This window comes from Haplochromis burtoni, unplaced genomic scaffold (assembly GCF_018398535.1).
Source record: "Haplochromis burtoni strain Fernald_Lab_line unplaced genomic scaffold, NCSU_Asbu1 Contig_25, whole genome shotgun sequence".
Classification (NCBI taxonomy): domain Eukaryota; kingdom Metazoa; phylum Chordata; class Actinopteri; order Cichliformes; family Cichlidae; genus Haplochromis; species Haplochromis burtoni.
The window spans coordinates 2,567,645-2,586,706 of record NW_024582386.1 but is presented as its reverse complement, the minus strand read 5'-3'; the positions used below and the strand labels follow the sequence as shown (position 1 = coordinate 2,586,706).

Sequence of the window (19,062 nt, the reverse complement as noted above, 5' to 3'; positions counted from 1 at the left end):
CACACACACACACACACACACACACACACACACACACACACACACACACACACACACACACACACACACACACACACACACACACACACCTATATACTTGTATGGCTATCTGTGAGGACATTCTTTAACAGACTTCCCAGCCCCAAATGAACTGAACCCTAAAACCAACAATGGGGACAAAAACTTTACACGCTGGTCCTCACAAATTAACCTACACAAACACACACACCTGTCTCATGAACTACTCTGGACTATAGATGATGTCATGTCAAACACTGCGATGAGATAATCAGATTGATCACTGTCTACTGAGGTTGTTGCTTTTAGGATGGCCGAGGAACGTAAACAAACACGCGTGAGCTATTTGAGCTACCACCAAACTATGAAGGAACATGGAGGTCATAAAATAGATACTAATCACCATGACTTCACAAAATGTGTTCATCGTGTGTGTGTGTGTGTGTGTGTGTGCGTGTGTGTGTGTGCGTGTGTCAGGGGTAGGGCGGCATTGTTGCTCTTGCTGTGGACTTCCAGATGTGTTGACCAGTTGCTGTTTGTTTGCACCCATCAGTAAAGAGAAGTGTGTGTCCACGTTCAGTTGTTGTTGAGGACCCACCAGGAGGCTGCAGTGGAAACACAAAACAAAAATAACTGACCCATTGCAGAAAGTGACACTTTTAAAGGTAGAAATAGAAAAGAGAAGAGAAACCCCCCCCACAAAATAACCATAAAAAACACATGCTAAAATATTAACAATTACATTATTCCAGGAGAGCAAATTGTGCCACGTTTAACCAAGAAAAGTCACTGTTAACTGTGCAGACAAGTAGACTGAGTCGTTGTTGATTTCCCAGTGTCAAGCTCTTAACCAATCTCATTTCTCTGATGCTTAATCACATTTGTCGGGTGAAATCTCAAAGCAGAGATCTCTCAGCATGACCTTTTTAAATAACTTCAAACACTGCAGAGCCCTGATTTGAATCTTAAAAAAATCGATTGTTTGCCTGGAGAGGATTCTTTTTATGATTAACGGCAGCCCCAGCAAAAGCTGCCTGAATCAGTCTTAATCTTTTTCCTGTTGATGTCACACAGTTCACTATTGATGCTATGGATGTTCTTACCAGGAACCAACATGGTGGTAATGGTCTCAGGAGTTTCCAGGAAGTCCACGTTCCCCCTCTGGAAGGTTTTACTGTAGTTGGTCTGTAGGTGACTGAAGAGCAGAAAAGAGAAAACTCAAAGATGGTTTCAGGTCAGAGCGGCCGTGATCGTATAGTGGTTAGTACTCTGCGTTGTGGCCGCAGCAACCCCGGTTCAAATCCGGGTCACGGCAGGTTTTCTACATAATTTCTTTCTAGTAAATAAATGAATAATTCTCATATTGATTTTGAGTTCAGCTGGTTGCGTAACACTAGTTTTCCAAATTATTTGCTATTAAAAGTCAATAAATTAAAATTCTTTAAACAAAAACAGAAATATGTAAACATGTACACAAAAGCAACTAAAAAACTGCCATACCGACAATTCCTTAAAATGTGCTCAACCTGATTTACTTCCTGAAAGTTTATGCTCTTTAGGGGCAGGACTTGCAGAGCTGAACACTTCTCATTGGCTAAGTGTTCATGGCAGTACATCCATAGACAACATGTGAACAATAGCATAAAAAACCATTAAAAATTTTTTTTATATATAACAAACATGGTAAAATAAAATTTAGACATAAACAGTCATAAAGGTTTATTCATAAAATCCATAAAAGTGGATTGTTTTTCCAGCAATGGAAATATGTCTATAAGTTATAAGTTAGCTGAACAATCTGCAATAAAAAAAAACGAGAGACTAACAACTGAGATCAGAAACTAGGAAAGTGTTTACTGAGGTAATCAAGTGAGCAGTGGGCTCATTTTCTTACAGACATCTATTGAAGTTTTGTGGATACATAACCACAAACTACATGATTGGGTCAAGTGAATAAGGCATCAGTCACACTCGCCTAGAGACCTGGCAACCACTGGTTGCTAGGGAGAAATGTGTATTCCTTCACCCGTTGGTTTATGATTGTTTTGGTCACTATCAAGTTGCTGCAATCACCGGTTGCTGCAATCATACCAGCTTGTCTGGAAACAGTTTCCAGGTGGTAGTGAAACTGGAAATGGACTGTTGCCTAAAAAGTAAAAGTTGTCCTTTCAAAATATGACACAAAACTTTTAGTTTGAAGGACAACAATCTGTTTCTGGTTTGTGTTTTACTATCTGGTTGTATAATGTCCAATAATGTGAACAACTATGTGCACATGTAAGAAACCTCTATACAATCAGACCGCTATAGACGACGCCCCCTGGTGGTCATTAGAAATAAATCAAGTTGATGCAGGCATTTCTGCTCTGGCCTCACTTCCTAAGGCAGAATTCTATGCCCAACTTTCATGATATACGATTTTATCAAGTTAACCACTCGGTCGAGCTCATAAATATCAAGTCCCTAGAAGCTCCACTTCAGATCCAGTGTTTTAGGTGTTTTGATTCTACTTTATTTAAATCTCCTCCATGCTTGTTGTTGCTACAGCCAGTGGCTTTCCTTCGCTTATCTGGTTTAATCTTTCTTATACAGTCTTTTGCATTTGTGACAACAGCTGGACTTCAGTGGAGCAGTTAAGGAAAAACAGCTGTCGCCTCAATATTTGCCTTCACGGTTCTTCAGACTGTGGCAGAAATGCAGCCTGAAGTCCTGAAATGCTGGCAGGTCTGCATTATTCACAACGGTTTTGTCTTTGATTTGTGATTTTAACCAAACAAAATTATCTTGTTATACATTTGCTTTCCCACGCTGTGCTTTTATGTTACATTTAGCTATGTGATTTGACACTGGGAATGCTTGATTGTAAGCTGTTTGTTTGGGAAGGGATGGGTCAATGACTGTCTTTTTTTATATATAGAACTGGGAAAATTAAGTAGGATCATTCATTTTGATAAATATACATGATGTGACACAACAATATGTATAAAAATTCCATATTAAAACATACATTCAAGTAACAACTACATTGTGACAGGCGAACACTTACTTCTTCCACACATTGTTGTGCTCCCAGAATTCATAGAGAATGAAGCGTGATTCATTTGCCAGCCGCTGAACTGCGATGCTGCCAAATACAAAACACGAGAGCGCACAAGTCATGCAGTTACTAATTAGTGTGCCGCATCATGTCGCCCAACACAGCTTCTCTGCCCGAATTGTGTCCTACGCTCTGACAGCATGCGGGTATTGTGGGTCTGTCAAAAACACTGTGTGGTTTCGTCCTGATGTTGAGGCTTCATGCAGCAGGCTAGTGTTTTATTAATCACAGTTTAACTTAAAAATGAGCCTGAAACATGACTGAGTATTTAGAGAAGCAATCATGACAAAGCATATAAATGTCAAGCTGTCCTCTAGGCTGCTGGGATTAGTCTAAAACCAGAGTGACAGTATGTGAGAGCAATTTGTTTTGTCCTGCTGAATTTACTCACGGAGCGACTCGGGTGACAGAGCTTCAGATTTTTGGGAGGTTTTGGCAGGCAGAAATGCAAATGTTATTTTATCTGCTTTGTTGTGATCGCACACAACAGTAGAACTCACAAAATGTCCTGAGCTATAACAGAAGACTGATTCTTTACTCCTATTAGGAGGACAATGGCTCAAACCAGCCATATGTATTTAATTTGATATAGATTTAAGTCACTAGTCAAGCTTAAATTTCACTACTACACTGTAATACACATATGATATAGGCCACAAAGGATGCTGTGTAGTATTGGGGAGTGGTGAACTAGTAGCTTATTAATAGTTTAGCAATGTTCATATTTCTCTAGTGATTTAATAAATTACTTTTTTTAATTAAAGGTTCAAATCATACAGTTCGACGTATAAAGAATATGTTTCGGCCTTCTTCATAACTCTAACTAATCTTCCTTTAAACAAACATCTGACCTTTCTGTTTTGCATGTGCAAGTAAGCATTAATTTTTACTGTTTAGAAGAAGTTGCCGCAAGTTATTCTTGCTTGTTGCAGTAAGCCTGCTCAGGCTTTTGTGGAGGACAGGTGTCATTCCTGGCTTTCCCATTAACAGTGGTGTAAAATGAAATAATATAAATAATAGTATCTCCCTCTGCAGTTCCATCAGAGGGACATAATACATTTAAGGCCAATAAGTCATTAAGTGACTGAGGCAGGTATGAGGCAGTATATTCCAGGGTCTTTTTATGCTAGAAAGATTTTACGCTAGGTGGCTAATACGTATTTACATATCAGTGTCTGTTTGAACACTTTCCTGTGATTATTTTCATGTTGGGTTGAAATAATTTATCTCCCTCTGCTGGTACTGCAGCTAATTGCAACTTCTTCATGCATGTGCATTTCACACTTTGAAGCAAAGGGGGAAATGGACACGCTGTCTATTACATGCTTTGCCATGATAGTGGGTTGGAATGTGTGTGTGAATGGGTGAATGGGACATGTTGTAGAAAACCAGTCCAGAAGTGCATTAAGGACCGGTTGAACATGTGTCCCTAATAAAGTGGGCATTTAATGTATATTGGAATTGAAGATCACCTTCATTCTTCTAATTGGTCCACGAGTTGACATAATTACCAAAAGGTCAAAGGTGAGGCTCTTGTCTTTATATCAGAGTGTGACTTTGTTTCCTTCACTGCTAGAAGATGTTTAGTTTTGCTTATGCAGCATTTCAGTGGAATCTTATTAAAACACATGCGTTATGATTTCTGTTCCTTAAGCTGGATAATTCATTAGAAATGCAAGCACAATGTTAAAAATAGTTTCTAATGCCAGAAAAGCAGCTGAAATATTTTTAGTCTCAGGTTAGGGCAGCTTCACAAGACCTGTCTGTCTGCCTGTCTTAATCAAGCCTCTACAAAAATGTGAAAAATAGAAAGGATAAAAATAAAAGCAGTAAATCCCTGACACAAATGAACAAAGAGAATATAAACTGACTGCAAACATCCAGTCTGGGCACAGGCGCACTCCATGTACTGTCTGAGAGCCAAGCGAAACTCCTCCAGCTCTTCCTCCAGCACCGAGAGCTGCCTCTGAACTATTAGGATGTGCTGCAGAGACAAGACGCAAACACAACATTTAAAGGCGCACAGACGTCAGACAGACAGAGGCTGCTTCTCGTATGTTGAGAGGCCGTTTGAGCTGAGGTGTTTGGAAATCTGGCAGGATTTTGAATTTGCTCAGTGCATTGTGACTCACGCAGAAGTGTAAAGTGAAAAATGATCATGTCTCATAAGGTCTTGGCATCAGCTTCTGAATAAATGTGCCAACACATTTGCTCAGAGACCAGAATATGACCCCGAATACACATTTAGAGGAAGCATGTACAGACATCTTGTTCAAAGGTGTGAACAGCAGGGGGGGGAGCTGGTGTACCCATGACTGTAGACAACCTGCTAATCATTTCCTGTGGCTGATGAGGAATTGTTAACAGCAGCAGAGCAGATGATTGGAACAGGAAGTGAATGGTCTCCCTGTTGGCTATAAAGCAGGCAGTGCGTGTTAATGAGGGTGAGACTCTAGGAAATGAAGGTAAGTCAATATAATGTCTTTTGAAATGACTGAAACACGACTGCGGGTGTGTGTATATATGTGTATGGGTGTGTCTGATGAAATGCGCACACTTTCGCTCTCTCAGTGGCTAATTTGGGAGAAAGTCACCCTCGCACGCATGCACACACTCAGGGACGCATCCACTCAGGCATGTTAACGCACACAAACACACATCAGTCTTGTGTTGTGGGTCATTATTGGATTACTCAGCAGCCCATTTATTCCCAGTGACACACAGCAAATTAAACAAAATTACATATTGATTAATTCACACACAAAGAGATGTCTGCATCAAATTAGTAATGAGAATGACAGTAGCATGAAACATTCATATGCATACCTTCATTTGGAGCTGCCTCTGCAGTAGGATACAAACACAAATCATTCCATAAACATAACGCACACATATTGTGTTATAAAATAGCCTCACTGATGCTCCTTAGGCGTCTTCTCTCTGAAACAAACTATTTAAATCCCACTTTCTTCTTGTTTGGGCACATATAGTACTGTACAAAAATCTCAAACAACCTCTTATTTTTTATATTTATCTTCAAATGAGCCAGACTTTTTGTATATTTCCAAAAGTGGTCTTAACAAACAATGATCCAGACTTTCAGAAGGTCTTTAAAAGCGTTTTTTTGTGTGAGAGCCTTTTCAATAACTTTAATCAGTTCATTCCTTGTGCCTGACCATTATCAGAAGGGCATTCTAAAAGAACAGAAACAGGGAGAAAAGTTGATACACAAAAACATACTGTAACACTGTTAGCGATGGATTGAGCCTGGACCTCGTTATTATTGAAGCAGTGTGGGATCATCCTGACAGAGAACAGAACTAAAAGCAGTCAGAGAGGGGTAGCTAAAGACGTTTGCACAGTGCTGTATAAAAACAGCTTGCAAGAACTATTAGAAGTGTAAGAAGCATCTAAGGTACAGAAACTATAGTTGAGCTATCCACTGAAATTATCAATATGACACAAAGATTTTAGTGGTTTCATGTCACTTACAGTTTTGAGTTCTCACTCGTTAACACTGCCCTTTGCAGATAGTTCAGGATAGCAAATAATTTAGCTGCAGGACTTGATTTGGCCCTTATCTGTCAGAAACCTTCATCTTAACTAACGTGAGATTGTTTTTTTTTTTCACAATTTCATATTTGACATACGTGAATGTGTCACATCACGGACCTCCAGAGATGTCTAAAAAACCCTACATGCAATGACGGGTTCTCATGTTAAACATGTTTCATGTGCTTCTCTCAGCCGTTAGACAAGATAAATGTATCTGTTTTATATTTACAATTCCCAAAATAATGATTGCAATTGCTTTTGCATTAAAACGTTGAAACGAATGCATGAAAAATATAAAATATTAGATGTTGGCTATGCTGCTGAGATTTTCATGATGGAAGAAACTAAAGAGAAATCCTGTTATTGCTGGTGTTGATGTGATAGTCAGTGAGTCATCATTTCAGCCATGAAATGAGTGCCAGGCAGCTCAGACTGCAACAGCAGTTACTGTTTGCTTTGGCATGTGGACACAAACACACACATACACACAAACCGGCACATTCAGCGACACAAATACAAACCTGGAAAACATTTTGTTTGTCAGTAGAAGTTTTACACTTTGGGTAAAAAGAAATGCATGAATCAAAAAGTAATCACAGTACAGTGGGTATGTGATGCGATGAAGACAATCATCTATGATACATCAAAATATCTGTGAAGGAGGAAGTGTGTGTATATCACTTTTAATCAACCTAAATGACATTGTTGTGCCTGACTGCCATTTTCCTTCTGGGACTTTTTTCTACTTTAGTCCAAGATTTTTAAGTTTTACTCACCCTCGTTTATCTGCAAGCACGAGGAGTAATGACCCTAATGCAGTCACGTGAAGGAGAAAGTACACCTTCAACCAGCTCAAAGCTTTAACGAATCAAGACATAATACAAAATGGTTCTAAAATTATGTAATATAACGTCAGGTGAACAACAGCACGTGACATTAAGACATATTGCAGCATGACATTATTTATTTAGCAAAAGCTAATCCAAGCCTCACTTCTTAACGATGCTGGTTCAGTTTATTGAGGTTTCTATCCATTTGTTTATGCATGGCTCTCCTCAAGTTCCACCACAGGATTTTAACCAGGTTGAGGTCTGGACTTTGACTGGATCATTGCAACACCTTGATTCTTTCCTTTTTCAGTCTTTCTGTTGTCAATTTGCTGCTGCTCACATTTGTCTCTAGGATACTTTGGTATAGAGAGGAGTTCATGGTTGATTCAGTGACTGCAAGGTGCCCAGGTCCTGTGGCTGTCATCAAAGTTATCACCTCTCTACCACCATGCTTGACAGGATGAGGTGTTGTGCTAATATGGTGTGTTTGGTTTTATCCAAAGTTTGGTCTCGCCAGTCCAAAGGCCATTGTTACAGGAGGTTTGTGGTTTGTTCAGGAGAAACTCTGCAAATCTAATCTGTACTGCCATGTTCTTTTTAGAGAGAAGAACCTTTCTCCAGGAAAATATCCGAATCCTTGTTCAGTCTTTTTCTAATCGTACTGTCATGAACTTTTACATATAACATGCTAACTGAGGCTTGCAGGTCTGAGCCGTAGCACTTGGGTTTTGGTAGTTTCTCTGAGGATTCAGTGGTTTGGACCTTGGGCTGAATTTGTTGGGACTTCCACTCCCAGGAAGAGCTGTCTTTGAATGATTTTCTCTTCTTTCTTTCTGTAAAATAAATAGTTTGGAAATGTCTTTTTCCAGATTGATGGGAAGCAACAGTTGCTTCTCTACGATCATTGCTGATGTCTTTGCTCCTTGACATTGTGTCATCACACCTGCATACAGCAAAATGCCAAAACTTCTGTTTTTAGAGATTTTTAGACCTGGTTAAGAGAAAGAGGATACACTTTTCCACATCACTGTAAATCAAACTGCTGGGAGAACCCGTTTAGACTGCGCTTTTTGATGCAGGCAAAACATCAGGGTTTGGCTCCAGCATAAAAATAAGTGATGATGTATTGTTCATATTTTTTCCTACTGCTGGTCCTGTATTATTCACAGGGCCAGTATTCTATGGGTTTTTGCAGAAACAGTACAAGAACACAGAGGCACTGTCGACTCCCTAGCTCACACGTCCTCGCACCTTAATGTCTGCTCCCTACTCTAACTGAATATTGAGCCCTAAACAAACAGATGGAGGATAAAGACAGAAAGAGCAACTTTAAACCCTGCTGTTGCTATGACAACACTGACTGGCCTCCATGTGAGAACAGTGAAGTGGTCACTGTGGAAAAACAGGTGAACAGTAGATAAGTAAGGAAAAACAAACCGATTTGCTCTCCAAGACCTCTTCTTCAACGGGCTCCAGACGGATCTCCTGTGGAACAAAAGGAAGTGATGAGTCCTTTACCAGTGACTCATTTTCATTTATCTCAGTGTATAACCCGTCATTCACAGTCTTTATTTACAAGTATTACACGGCCCATTGGTATGCTTTTACAGATTTATTGTCACATATATGAGCTGTTACTACCATGAGCCATAAACTGCAAACAGCTCTAAATGCTCAGTTCCAGGAAGCCTTCTCTGCTCCTTGTTTCTGTACGAGTTTATGAAGGCAAATATCTTTCTATGACCATCTAAGGCCATATAATTACATGTCTAGTGTGAGCATAGAAGCCAACCCAATCACAAGAAAGCTGTCTTGAGAAGGAGAAGATAAAATGGGTTGGTGCAGACAGAAGATGAGAAATATGAATAATGAATTATATTATATATAAATTTTGAATTATACTAAGCCACTCAAAGATACTCCAGCAGCTGAAAAAGAGAAAATCAAGTCACCATAAAACCTGCAGTGACTGATTTTTCCAGCTGTTGGCAACACAAACAAGTTGCAGAACAGAACAAAGAAAGAAATATCCAGACAAACCAGTTGTTTTTTTTTGTTTTTGTTTTGTTTTAGTAGAGCTCTTTTTTTGGTAATGATCTCATGAGCTCTAAGATTTATCTTCTGAGTCCTTGTGGTTACCATGTATGAGTATAACTACATAATAAATAAATTAATAAATGCATTCAATTAAAACAACATTACTGTATCGATACATTTTTAAAAATTAAAATATATAAACCAAAAATGAAAATAAAAAATTGAAATCTTCATAAAATAATTCAAAACGTATAAAAGGATGATTAAAAATACAAAGAGAGACATTAAATAATGAAATAAGGATATTCTATTAGATTCCTAAAAGCATTAATCATAATAATCCTTTGAAAAAAATGAGCATTTAGAGTCAACTGGGGTTTAAATTTCAGATATTTATATTATTCATATTCATGCTTGCAGTTGTTCACAGTCTTACACTTGTAATGTAAACAGATCACAGCTTTTCTGGGTTTGCATGTCAATTTATTTTATCTACTTTTTACACCACATTTCATGCAGAGAGCAGCCATGATGGTTTGTGTGCAGCTGGTGCTGCCTCTATACGTACATATGTGCATGTGTCTGCATGTGGGTGGGTGTTGTTGGACGAGTGAATATGTTGACACAGTTTTAAATCCACTTGCCATAATCTCAGGTTAGTTTCAGAAAATGATGCAAAGCTCAGATGGTTGAAACAGAGACAGGAGAAAGATGCGAAACAGGAAATGTCAGAAAGAGACCCACAAGAAGAAGGTAGGAAGGAGAGGAGACTGGAAAGGCTGAGCGAAAGGTCAAGTAACCTTTTGTTCTAGGCGGTCGATAAGTTTCTGCAGTCTGTTGACCTGGATTATCCACTGGCTGTCTTCATCATAAACACCTGGAGGGGAGAGAGAAGCAGAGAGAAGGATGGATTTCAGTCAGAAAGGTGGGGATGAAAGGTGCTGCATACATCGACTGTATTTTAAACACTTTCCATTGACTGCCTCAACAGTCGCTGTTGTAAGGGGTGGCGGTGTGCCAGGAGGCATTTTAAGGATCCCTTTCATGTCATGCGACAAGAAACCAGGCCAATCAATGAGAAAAGCTTTGACCACTGTAATCGAAGTTCCTAGATGCTCTGTCGTTTTTTTGCAGATCTCCTAGCAACCACATCTGGCGCTATAATCCAGGTCGACGGTTAAAAACTTATAACAATGAAAACAAAAACCACTGGAAACATGTAACTGTCGTAGATAAAGGAATATTTATCAGGATTCTAAGCAGAAATATTATAAAAATCATACCTAGATTTCATATTTATTTAATTTGAATCAGGTTTTATGACAGTTAAGTAAAATCTAGATGCAAACTAAAAAAATGAAGAAATTGCAGGTGATGGCAAAACAACTCCAGGAACAGCTAAACAAGCTGAAAACTAAAGCAGGTTGATTGATTGTATAGTAACTACAGTCCTGTACAATGTCAGAGCTTGTGGTAAACAGCACATACTGTGTAGTAGTATCTGGAGTTGTTTAGTAATAGATTATAGAACAAAAGAAGTAACTCAGATTATAGAAATAAGCAGCCATTAAGAAGCCATTTTTTCTCACTATAATTGACAGTGACTACGTAAACATAAAAAAAGCTTTGTAGATGTAATCAAAGTCAATAGCTGACCCCTAATTTGACCCTGCACCCCTGCTAAACTGATATTAGCAGGGGTGCTAATGTTAGTATGTTTTAGCTGCAGAGCCAACAACAGGACAGCCAATTACAGTGCGCTCTGCAGGTACTGCATTGAGACTTGCCACTGACCTCCAAATATGTGCAACCTCAAACCTCCACCTGTGCACCAGATAAGTGGCTTTGAAACTAAACATAGAAACACATGTGGTCACAGCCTTCCTCCACCTCAAGATCCCTCTGTGTGTCTCACTGCACTGTTTCTCTCACACCTACATGACCTTCCTTCCCCTCCTGTGCTCTGCTCTCCCTCGGTGTGACTCTGGTCCAGCAGCTTTTTTTTGCTTCTGGCAGAAACAACGCAGGATAACCCAAGGAATGAATCACAGTCAAATATAACGCAACACAACATGGTGATGGAGAGTTATTTAAACATAAAAAAACATTAAAAAAAACCCCACCTGAACTGACGAGGCTAAAGAGAGGGTTGTTGGGGGAGAGGCTGTTGTTTCTCTGAAGCCTCCGATTAGAGCGACGACCCGACCACTGGATGGACAACACCTCTGGCTTCACAGGACCCTGTCTTGAATCAAAACAGGCCAGTAAATATCCCAAGCCTCACATATTTCAGCATACATTTTTACTTTCTTTATGTTTTTCTTAAAAAATGTCAAATCGCTGAAGGACACACTGCATCACAGCCCTCTGTAAAGTACACATGCTCTTTCAGCACATGTCGTATGTGGTGATCACAAAATTACAGTTAAATTATTTGTTTTTTTCTTCTATTTCTTACAATCTGTGATGAGAATCAGGTGTCTGGAGCCACAGTTGTCTTGACTTGCTTTAAATTTCTATGTAATGCTGGTCTGACAGTGATACTAATGGCAGTGACAAGGTATGTGCACCTACAGGGTGTCTTCACCTAAGATTTATCTTACCGCTGTCAAGTTGTTGGTTCCCATACTTTGAAGGGACCTCAGGGTGTCTGTGAGCAGGCTGCGTGTGAACATGCATGATTGTGTGCATGTGTGTGTGTTTGCGCCCGCGTGCATGCATGTGCGTGTGTACATAGCATGTCATAATTCTATTTTGAACTCGTTCTACATTTTAAACACCCTACATGCTCACTTCTTTTTCAGCTCCAGGACTATTACCAGATACAGTCACGTCGAAAAAAAGGTCCTGTGTAACCAGAGCATGCAATGATCAGAGTAACTACAAACCCAGCCAAACAAGAAATGATTGCTTACAGTACGTTATTGCTGCTAAATGTGCTTCTACAGTCATGGGTATATTTCATTTTTCACACACTGCTTCTGTATTCTGGTTTACTTTTGTTAAACAAATGATGGCATGCTGTAATCACGTGTTTTTCTTCATCTGCAGTTGTGTTTAATAGCAAGAAAACCAACAAAGCTTTTGAAACTGAAGTTTTATAAGGGAGAATGAACAAAAAATTCAGGAAGCTGATGTTGGAGACTGATGGCAGATGAACAGCAAAACACAGTAAAACATTATTACTGCTAAAATGGAAGCAATTTGAGGTATAAGACCAACTTGTACTCTAGATGTAAACCCCCCTTAAACAAACCCTTCACTTATTACAGCAGCAGGAAGGAAAAAGTGAATTAAGGAAATAATAGAAAAATAAAAAAGGAAAAATAAACAGTGAGAGTGGTATACACAGACATACATGTATATTTTAGCACCATCCTACACGGTGGCCGTAACAGCTTATTGCTGAAGGAGCTGCTCAGGGCCTCCAGTCTCATGCAGGGGTGAGAGGTGTTACCCATAATGGGTATGAGCTTGGCTAACATCCTCCTCTCACCTACCTCCTTTATAGAGTCTACGGGCCTGGCCTGGACACATCTGGCCCTCTTCACCAGCCTATTAAGCTATTTTCTTCCTTATTCTTCTTTAATTCAAAAGAAGACTGAATCTGTTCTTTCAAACATGTTTAAACGTTTACTTTGATTTTTAAAAAGTCACACAGAAAACATTTTACATGGGATACACTTGTTTTTCAAGACTGTGTGATCGAAACTTTGTTTTTCAACTGTAACTGTGCAGTATTCAGGAGTGTACTCATTTCAATCTTAATGTAATGACTTTTGAAACAACCAGGTTTTCTTCAGCTTGATCTGCTCTTGTTGGGAAGAGAGTGGTGGGACATAGCACAGTTTTTAATTCACAAGCTGTTGTCTAATACATCTATACCACTGAGACTTGATGAGGACAAATTGGGAGGGGCAGATCCCTTTTGATCTGCCAGTGAGTCACAATCTCACCTACATCGCTGCTTTAATTGCTAAAACTTTCAGAGATATCTAACAGATCAAAGCACAACAGCTTCCCCATCCACATGTTCCTCCTACAGTTTTTATGCCAACTGAGGAGGAGGGAAAAGAGGTTTCGAAGCTGGAGAGCAAAGTGCGATCTCAATGCTCATCTTTTTCCAGAGAGGATGATGAAGAAGATAATGCTAACCCAATAGGAAACATAAAGCTCTTGAGCCATTGTTATGGCCCAAGCTCAGTTCTGAGTAATACCATCATAGCCTATTCACATATACCTACAACTGAATACAAAAACCTATTTTAAACCACCAGAGAGAACCACATCTCCGAATGTTTGGAAGGACGGAGCAATTCAAACGCACAAGGCAATTTCTCCAGTGAGACGGCTGCAGGAAGAGGAGAAGCTGCTTGGGGAGCGAGCGACAGTCACACTTTGAAATGACGTGAGAGTGAAAGAACGATGCATTTAGAGGGAAGACGGTCTGTGAAGGTCTCCTTAATTTAAAGGTTGTTTATCCCAGCGCATCATTTTCTGCCCATGAGAATAAATGTCAACATAATTACTGTGTGAAACAAAATATTATGGAAAGCAAAACTGTATCAACCCAAAAATATAACTGGAAGTAAAATGATTTGATGGGGATTTGGATCTTTGGTTGCGATTTCGATAGCTGCAGATGTAACGTGGGAAAACATAAGAGACATAATGTGGCTAAAGTAGTAGACTGAAGCCACCCCTCATTTCTCTACTGTTTCCTATTTTTATTTCTGAGATGAAAAATGGGAAAACTGGTTTAGTGAGCTCTTGAAACATGTGCAAACATACGTGGAAACTGTGCAGTTCTAATGAGCTTGGAAGTCAATAATTGGAGCTTGGAAAGAAAAGTGACTGGACTTTGAAGTTTTTAAATTTTTTTTTAAATGTTCAACCTCTCATCAGTTCAAAGTCACTATTGGGTATTAGGCCACCTTCATTTTCCAACACAGCATAAACTCTTTGGGAGGTTTCTAGTCATTTGTAGTCCTTATGAATAGTTATCCAGGCTTATTGAAGGACATTCAAAGCTCTTCTTTGGATGCTTGCTGCCTTTAGATGATCCCACACTGCTTCAGTAATGTTGAGCTCCAGACTCTGTGGAGGACAATCCATGAGTGATAAAGTTCCATTGTTTTTCTATCAAGGTTTCCTTTGGCTGCATTGGTAGTCTGTTTGGGATCGTTGCCATACAGAAAAATAACCTGTTGCAAATCAGATCTTTTCCAGATGCTGTAGGATTTTTGTTTAAAATCTGGTTGCACTTCTGTGCACCACCACCACCAGCTGAAATGCAACCCTGAACAATGACAGAGCCTCCATCATGCTTTACAGATGGCTGTAGACGTGCACTGCCGTGCCTCTTCCCTGACCACCTCCGTACAAGCTGATGATAACTTGAATGAAAAATTTCCAATTTAGATTCATCACTCCATCAGACTGGTTGCTCCTGTTTTTCTGTTTAGTTTCTGTGTAATTTGGCATACCTCTGCCTGTTCTCCTTGTTTTGTTCCTTAAGCATATTGTAGTCAGCCACCCTTCCACTGAGATCGTTTCTGATGAGGCTTCAGTGAACAGTGGATGGATCTACAGATGCATTTCTCAGGTCCTGTGTTGGGGTTTTTGCATCAGAGATTCTTAGTAGCTGCATCCATGGTATGAACTTTAAAACCCTACTTCGCCTCACTTTTGAGTTACTGTACTGGGTGTCCATGTTTTCTGCCCTGAGGGTCAAAAATGAGCATAAATAAAAATTTTGATTTTGGAATCACTTGTGTCATTCTTTCTGAATCTGATCACAAATGTCAAGGAAAATTCTGTATGATTTCCAGCAGAAGGCATAACAATAATTAACATTGTTCCTGTACTGCACTCCAAAGCCTCTCAGTGTTGGAGCGTCACATGTTTGTCAAAGATACCAGCTGCTCTCCACTGAGCTTCAACCTTTGCTGCATAAAGATTAAGGTGGCAAGAAAAAAACAAAAGGACTTAAGGACTGCGATTAATGTGTTTGGAATACCAAAATCCAGCATCCAATAAGCACTTAATTAGAAACACAGCAAGAGTTTGCAATGGAGTGTTTTCAGCAATATGTTTCCTCCGCAGAGACCAAAGAGCAATTAGAGAAACACAAAACAAGGACAGCCTGGAATAAAAAGACAAAACAAAACAAATGTATTATTTAGTAACAGTTCGATTTCAGAATCTGTTGAATGCAGGTTTGGTTGCAAATGGCAGCAAATTGTTGCTCAATTGTTGATCTGAGATCGGTGACAGGTGCATCATTACCTGAGCTTTAAACACACCAGGATTATAATGAACACAGACATGACCTGCAGGGGACACCCATCTACATCCACACTCACACCATATATAATATGTTGCACGCTGGTGAGTCATCCTCACTAATGAGGCATGTCTGATTCCTGAACGCAGATCCAGACTGATCAAATACTTTGAGCACATGCGGGAAACAGAGTCCACTAAGAACATGAGCCTCGGGTTGAATCATCACTCCTTCACTTTTCACGCTCAGAGGCGAGTATTCATTAGCAGTCAGTGCATTTATAAAAATTATAATAATAAGATCATGACCACATTAAGGTCATATTTTTAACATTCTAGTATTCATAAACATGGCTTGCAGTAGTAAAAACAAACTGACATTTTTGCACATTGCACAACAGTTGTGACAACACAGCAGCTGAAATCCAACAACCCTGATTCTGAAAAACAATGCTGTATAGACTGTTAATAAAAGCAGTGATTCCCAAACCTCATAAACCCATATTTCATTCACAACAGAAAACATATCAAATGTTTAAACTCAGAAAGTCTACCAGTTTAAGAAAATACTAGCTCACTTTTAAATTAAAGGCAGGAATATGTCTCAAAAATGTTTTTTCAGGGCCATGTTTACCACTATGTAGCATCCCTCCTACTTTCTTCAGCAGCCTGTAAACAGGGAACTGAGGAGAGCAGCTGCTGGATATTTGGGAGAGGTTGTCCCATTCTTGCCTGATAGAAGAGTCTAGCTGCTTAACATATGTTTTGTTTTATGATGTTCCAAATGTTTCAGTTGGTGAGATGTCTGGACTGCAGGCAGGCCAGTTCATCACTCTTGTACTTCGAAGCCATGCTATTGCAATAAATGCAGTATGCAGTTTAGAATCTTCCTGCTGAAATATGCAAGGCCCTCCCTGAAAAATCATCTGGATGTTATATGCTGCATATGTTGCTTTAAAGCCAAATCCAGATGTGTAAGCTTCCAATTTCACAGGCACTGTAATGTACCTTCAGACTATCAGAGATGCAGGCTTTTGAGCTGAGTGTTGATGCTGGATAGTGCCTCTCTACTTTAGTCCAAGGGATGTAGTGTCCAACATTTTTCAAGAAGAATTTTAACTTTTCCTCAGAAACGGATTATTCTGTTCCCATGCAGTGATTTCAATGAATAACGTCTTTCTTTAATACAATACTACCCAAAGACCTGAAGATCGCAGGCATCAAATATTCATCCCTGGCCTTGTTCCCTGTGCACAGGGAGCAAGGCTTTACTTTTCCAGCCTTTTGTTGCTCTTGTCTCAGTTTTCTTAGATGTGTTGTTAGCATGAAATTCAAAATGAGCAAATATTCTTCATGAATCAGTAAAATATCTGAACTTAAACATTTGATATATGTTCGGTATATTAAATCATATCAAATTAGATTTCACTCAGTGTTTTTTTTATGCCATTCTACATTTAATAATTAGTCATTATTAATCTCTGGTTATATTTCACAGCTTGCTTTTTGTTCTGCATTCCTGCCCTTACCGCTGGCGGTTTCTTCCTGTTAAGAGGGAGTTTTTCTTTTCGACTGTTACCAAGTGCTCGCTCAAAGGGGTTTGTTTGATTTTTGGGGTTTCTCTGTACTATTGTAGGATCTTTACCTTAAAATATTAACCACCTTGAGGTGTTGTTGTGATTTGGCACTATATAAATAAAATAGAATTGAATTGAACTGAACCGAACTGAAATATTTATAAATATTTTTATATATATTGTATTGTATTTTACACTGCACTGACTGATCTGGCACCATTTGTTAACGCAACATTTGGCACCTTGTCTGTGCAAAAAGAAAGAGAAAGAGCTGAAAGATTCTAAAATGCAAAAGAGAACTACAATAGATGTTTTAGCTCATACCAGCACTGTGCTTCAGTTCTCTCAGATATGCCTTCATGGAGAACAAGTTAATCAGATAAATTAGGACAAATAACTGCTGGATTGCAACAGAAAGCAGGTGTGTTTCACAAACACTTAAGAAGAACCTATGCTGGCATCAAGTCTAAAATGTGGGAGGCAAACTGGTGTGTGTGGTTTAAAAAAAAAGTGAGAGCTGTAATTATTGGTGCTATTGTACAATATATTCTGCCCAAGTTTGAAAGACTAATTGTGTGTGTGCGTGTGTGAATGACCAGGGGAGGTTTGTTCTTACTTCTCCTGGCGAGTCTGCTCAGCTGTGGTTTCCATGGCACACTCGAGTGAGCTTTGAAGTGAATGAAGCTGATTGGTTGTCTCCTTCAGCAAGAAGCGGGTCACAAACTGCTCCAAGTGGGTGGACTCCTGATAATCCTGTCAATCAAGGCGATTAGAGGAGGACAAGTTAGAGTAGGAGGCATGGTGAAGGAGGGCCGAACGAGGAGAGCTGTGACACGTTTCACATGCCAGCCGGGAGTCACTCGACGCCCAGACCTCCTCTGCTAATTAAAAGATGCCCACGAGATCATTCATTTAGAAAAGATTACACAACAGTGCTGCTGGAAAGAGAGGAGAAGAAAGAAGCAGATGTCAAACCTTTGGTCTTCTTATTAACTTATTTAATAAAAGAATCCCTGTTAACTGTGTTTGATCCACCACACTAGACTGATGTCAGCAATGTGTCAGTCGACGTCGAGTTAAATGTAGGATGGAGAGCTTAACCCGAGTCGAGTTTAACGACTCGGGTTAAGCTCACTTTTCACTTTCTACAAAGTGAAAAGTGAATTCTTCCACTTAACATTTAACAACGTTACAACTCATTCTTTGTTTATGTCATGATTTAAATGGAGAATTCTGTCCATGAACAAAAGCTTTCAGCTAATATTTTATTAATGTTGTTGACAGGTGCCCCCAGTTTACAGATACACTTGAGTTCAGCACCTTTAGTTCACTTGTGGTATGGGCAAATGCCTTGATGTGGTAACTGTAAATGCAGGTGGATGATATACTGTAAGATAAACCCAACTTGACTCAGTTGAGAAAGCTGCAAATGTGGGTAGTTCATATATTTGCTTCTATCTGAGATCAGTCATTTTTATTTGAATAAATCTTTTTTTGGCTCTTTGGATCCAGGATCCGTGTTCACAAAGAAGCAAAAATCTAAACAGGATGTGACGGCACAGAAAATGACAGGAGGTGATTTAATAGGAACTGAACTGCTGGTATGTGTGTGTCAACACTGATATACAGTTAGATCCATCATTTGTTGGACAAAAACTCTTTT

The 19,062-nt window shown here is 39.4% G+C and overlaps 1 protein-coding gene and 1 non-coding gene across 3 annotated transcripts in view; one reads left to right on the top strand and one right to left on the bottom strand.

Moving 5' to 3' along the window:
- Positions 1 to 19: 19 nt before the first annotated feature.
- The window catches only part of necab1 (N-terminal EF-hand calcium binding protein 1), a 37,586-nt gene continuing 18,543 nt past the window's right edge, over positions 20 to 19,062 (bottom strand). Inside the window, exons 6-14 of one of the 2 annotated variants that reach the window (XM_014332134.2) lie at positions 18,016 to 18,152; positions 11,661 to 11,782; positions 10,338 to 10,414; positions 8,938 to 8,985; positions 5,942 to 5,959; positions 4,987 to 5,099; positions 3,065 to 3,142; positions 1,122 to 1,213; positions 20 to 623 (exon numbers count right to left, since the gene is read on the bottom strand). In XM_014332134.2, the coding sequence (XP_014187620.1) occupies positions 595 to 623; positions 1,122 to 1,213; positions 3,065 to 3,142; positions 4,987 to 5,099; positions 5,942 to 5,959; positions 8,938 to 8,985; positions 10,338 to 10,414; positions 11,661 to 11,782; positions 18,016 to 18,152 (714 nt within the window). In that variant the 3' untranslated portion in view covers positions 20 to 594. The remainder of the gene's footprint in view (positions 624 to 1,121; positions 1,214 to 3,064; positions 3,143 to 4,986; positions 5,100 to 5,941; positions 5,960 to 8,937; positions 8,986 to 10,337; positions 10,415 to 11,660; positions 11,783 to 18,015; positions 18,153 to 19,062) is intronic. The other variant, XM_005917470.3, reaches the window with a different exon arrangement.
- Positions 1,262 to 1,333, top strand: trnah-gug. Its single transcript has one exon. It is a non-coding gene; the product is annotated as a tRNA-His (tRNA).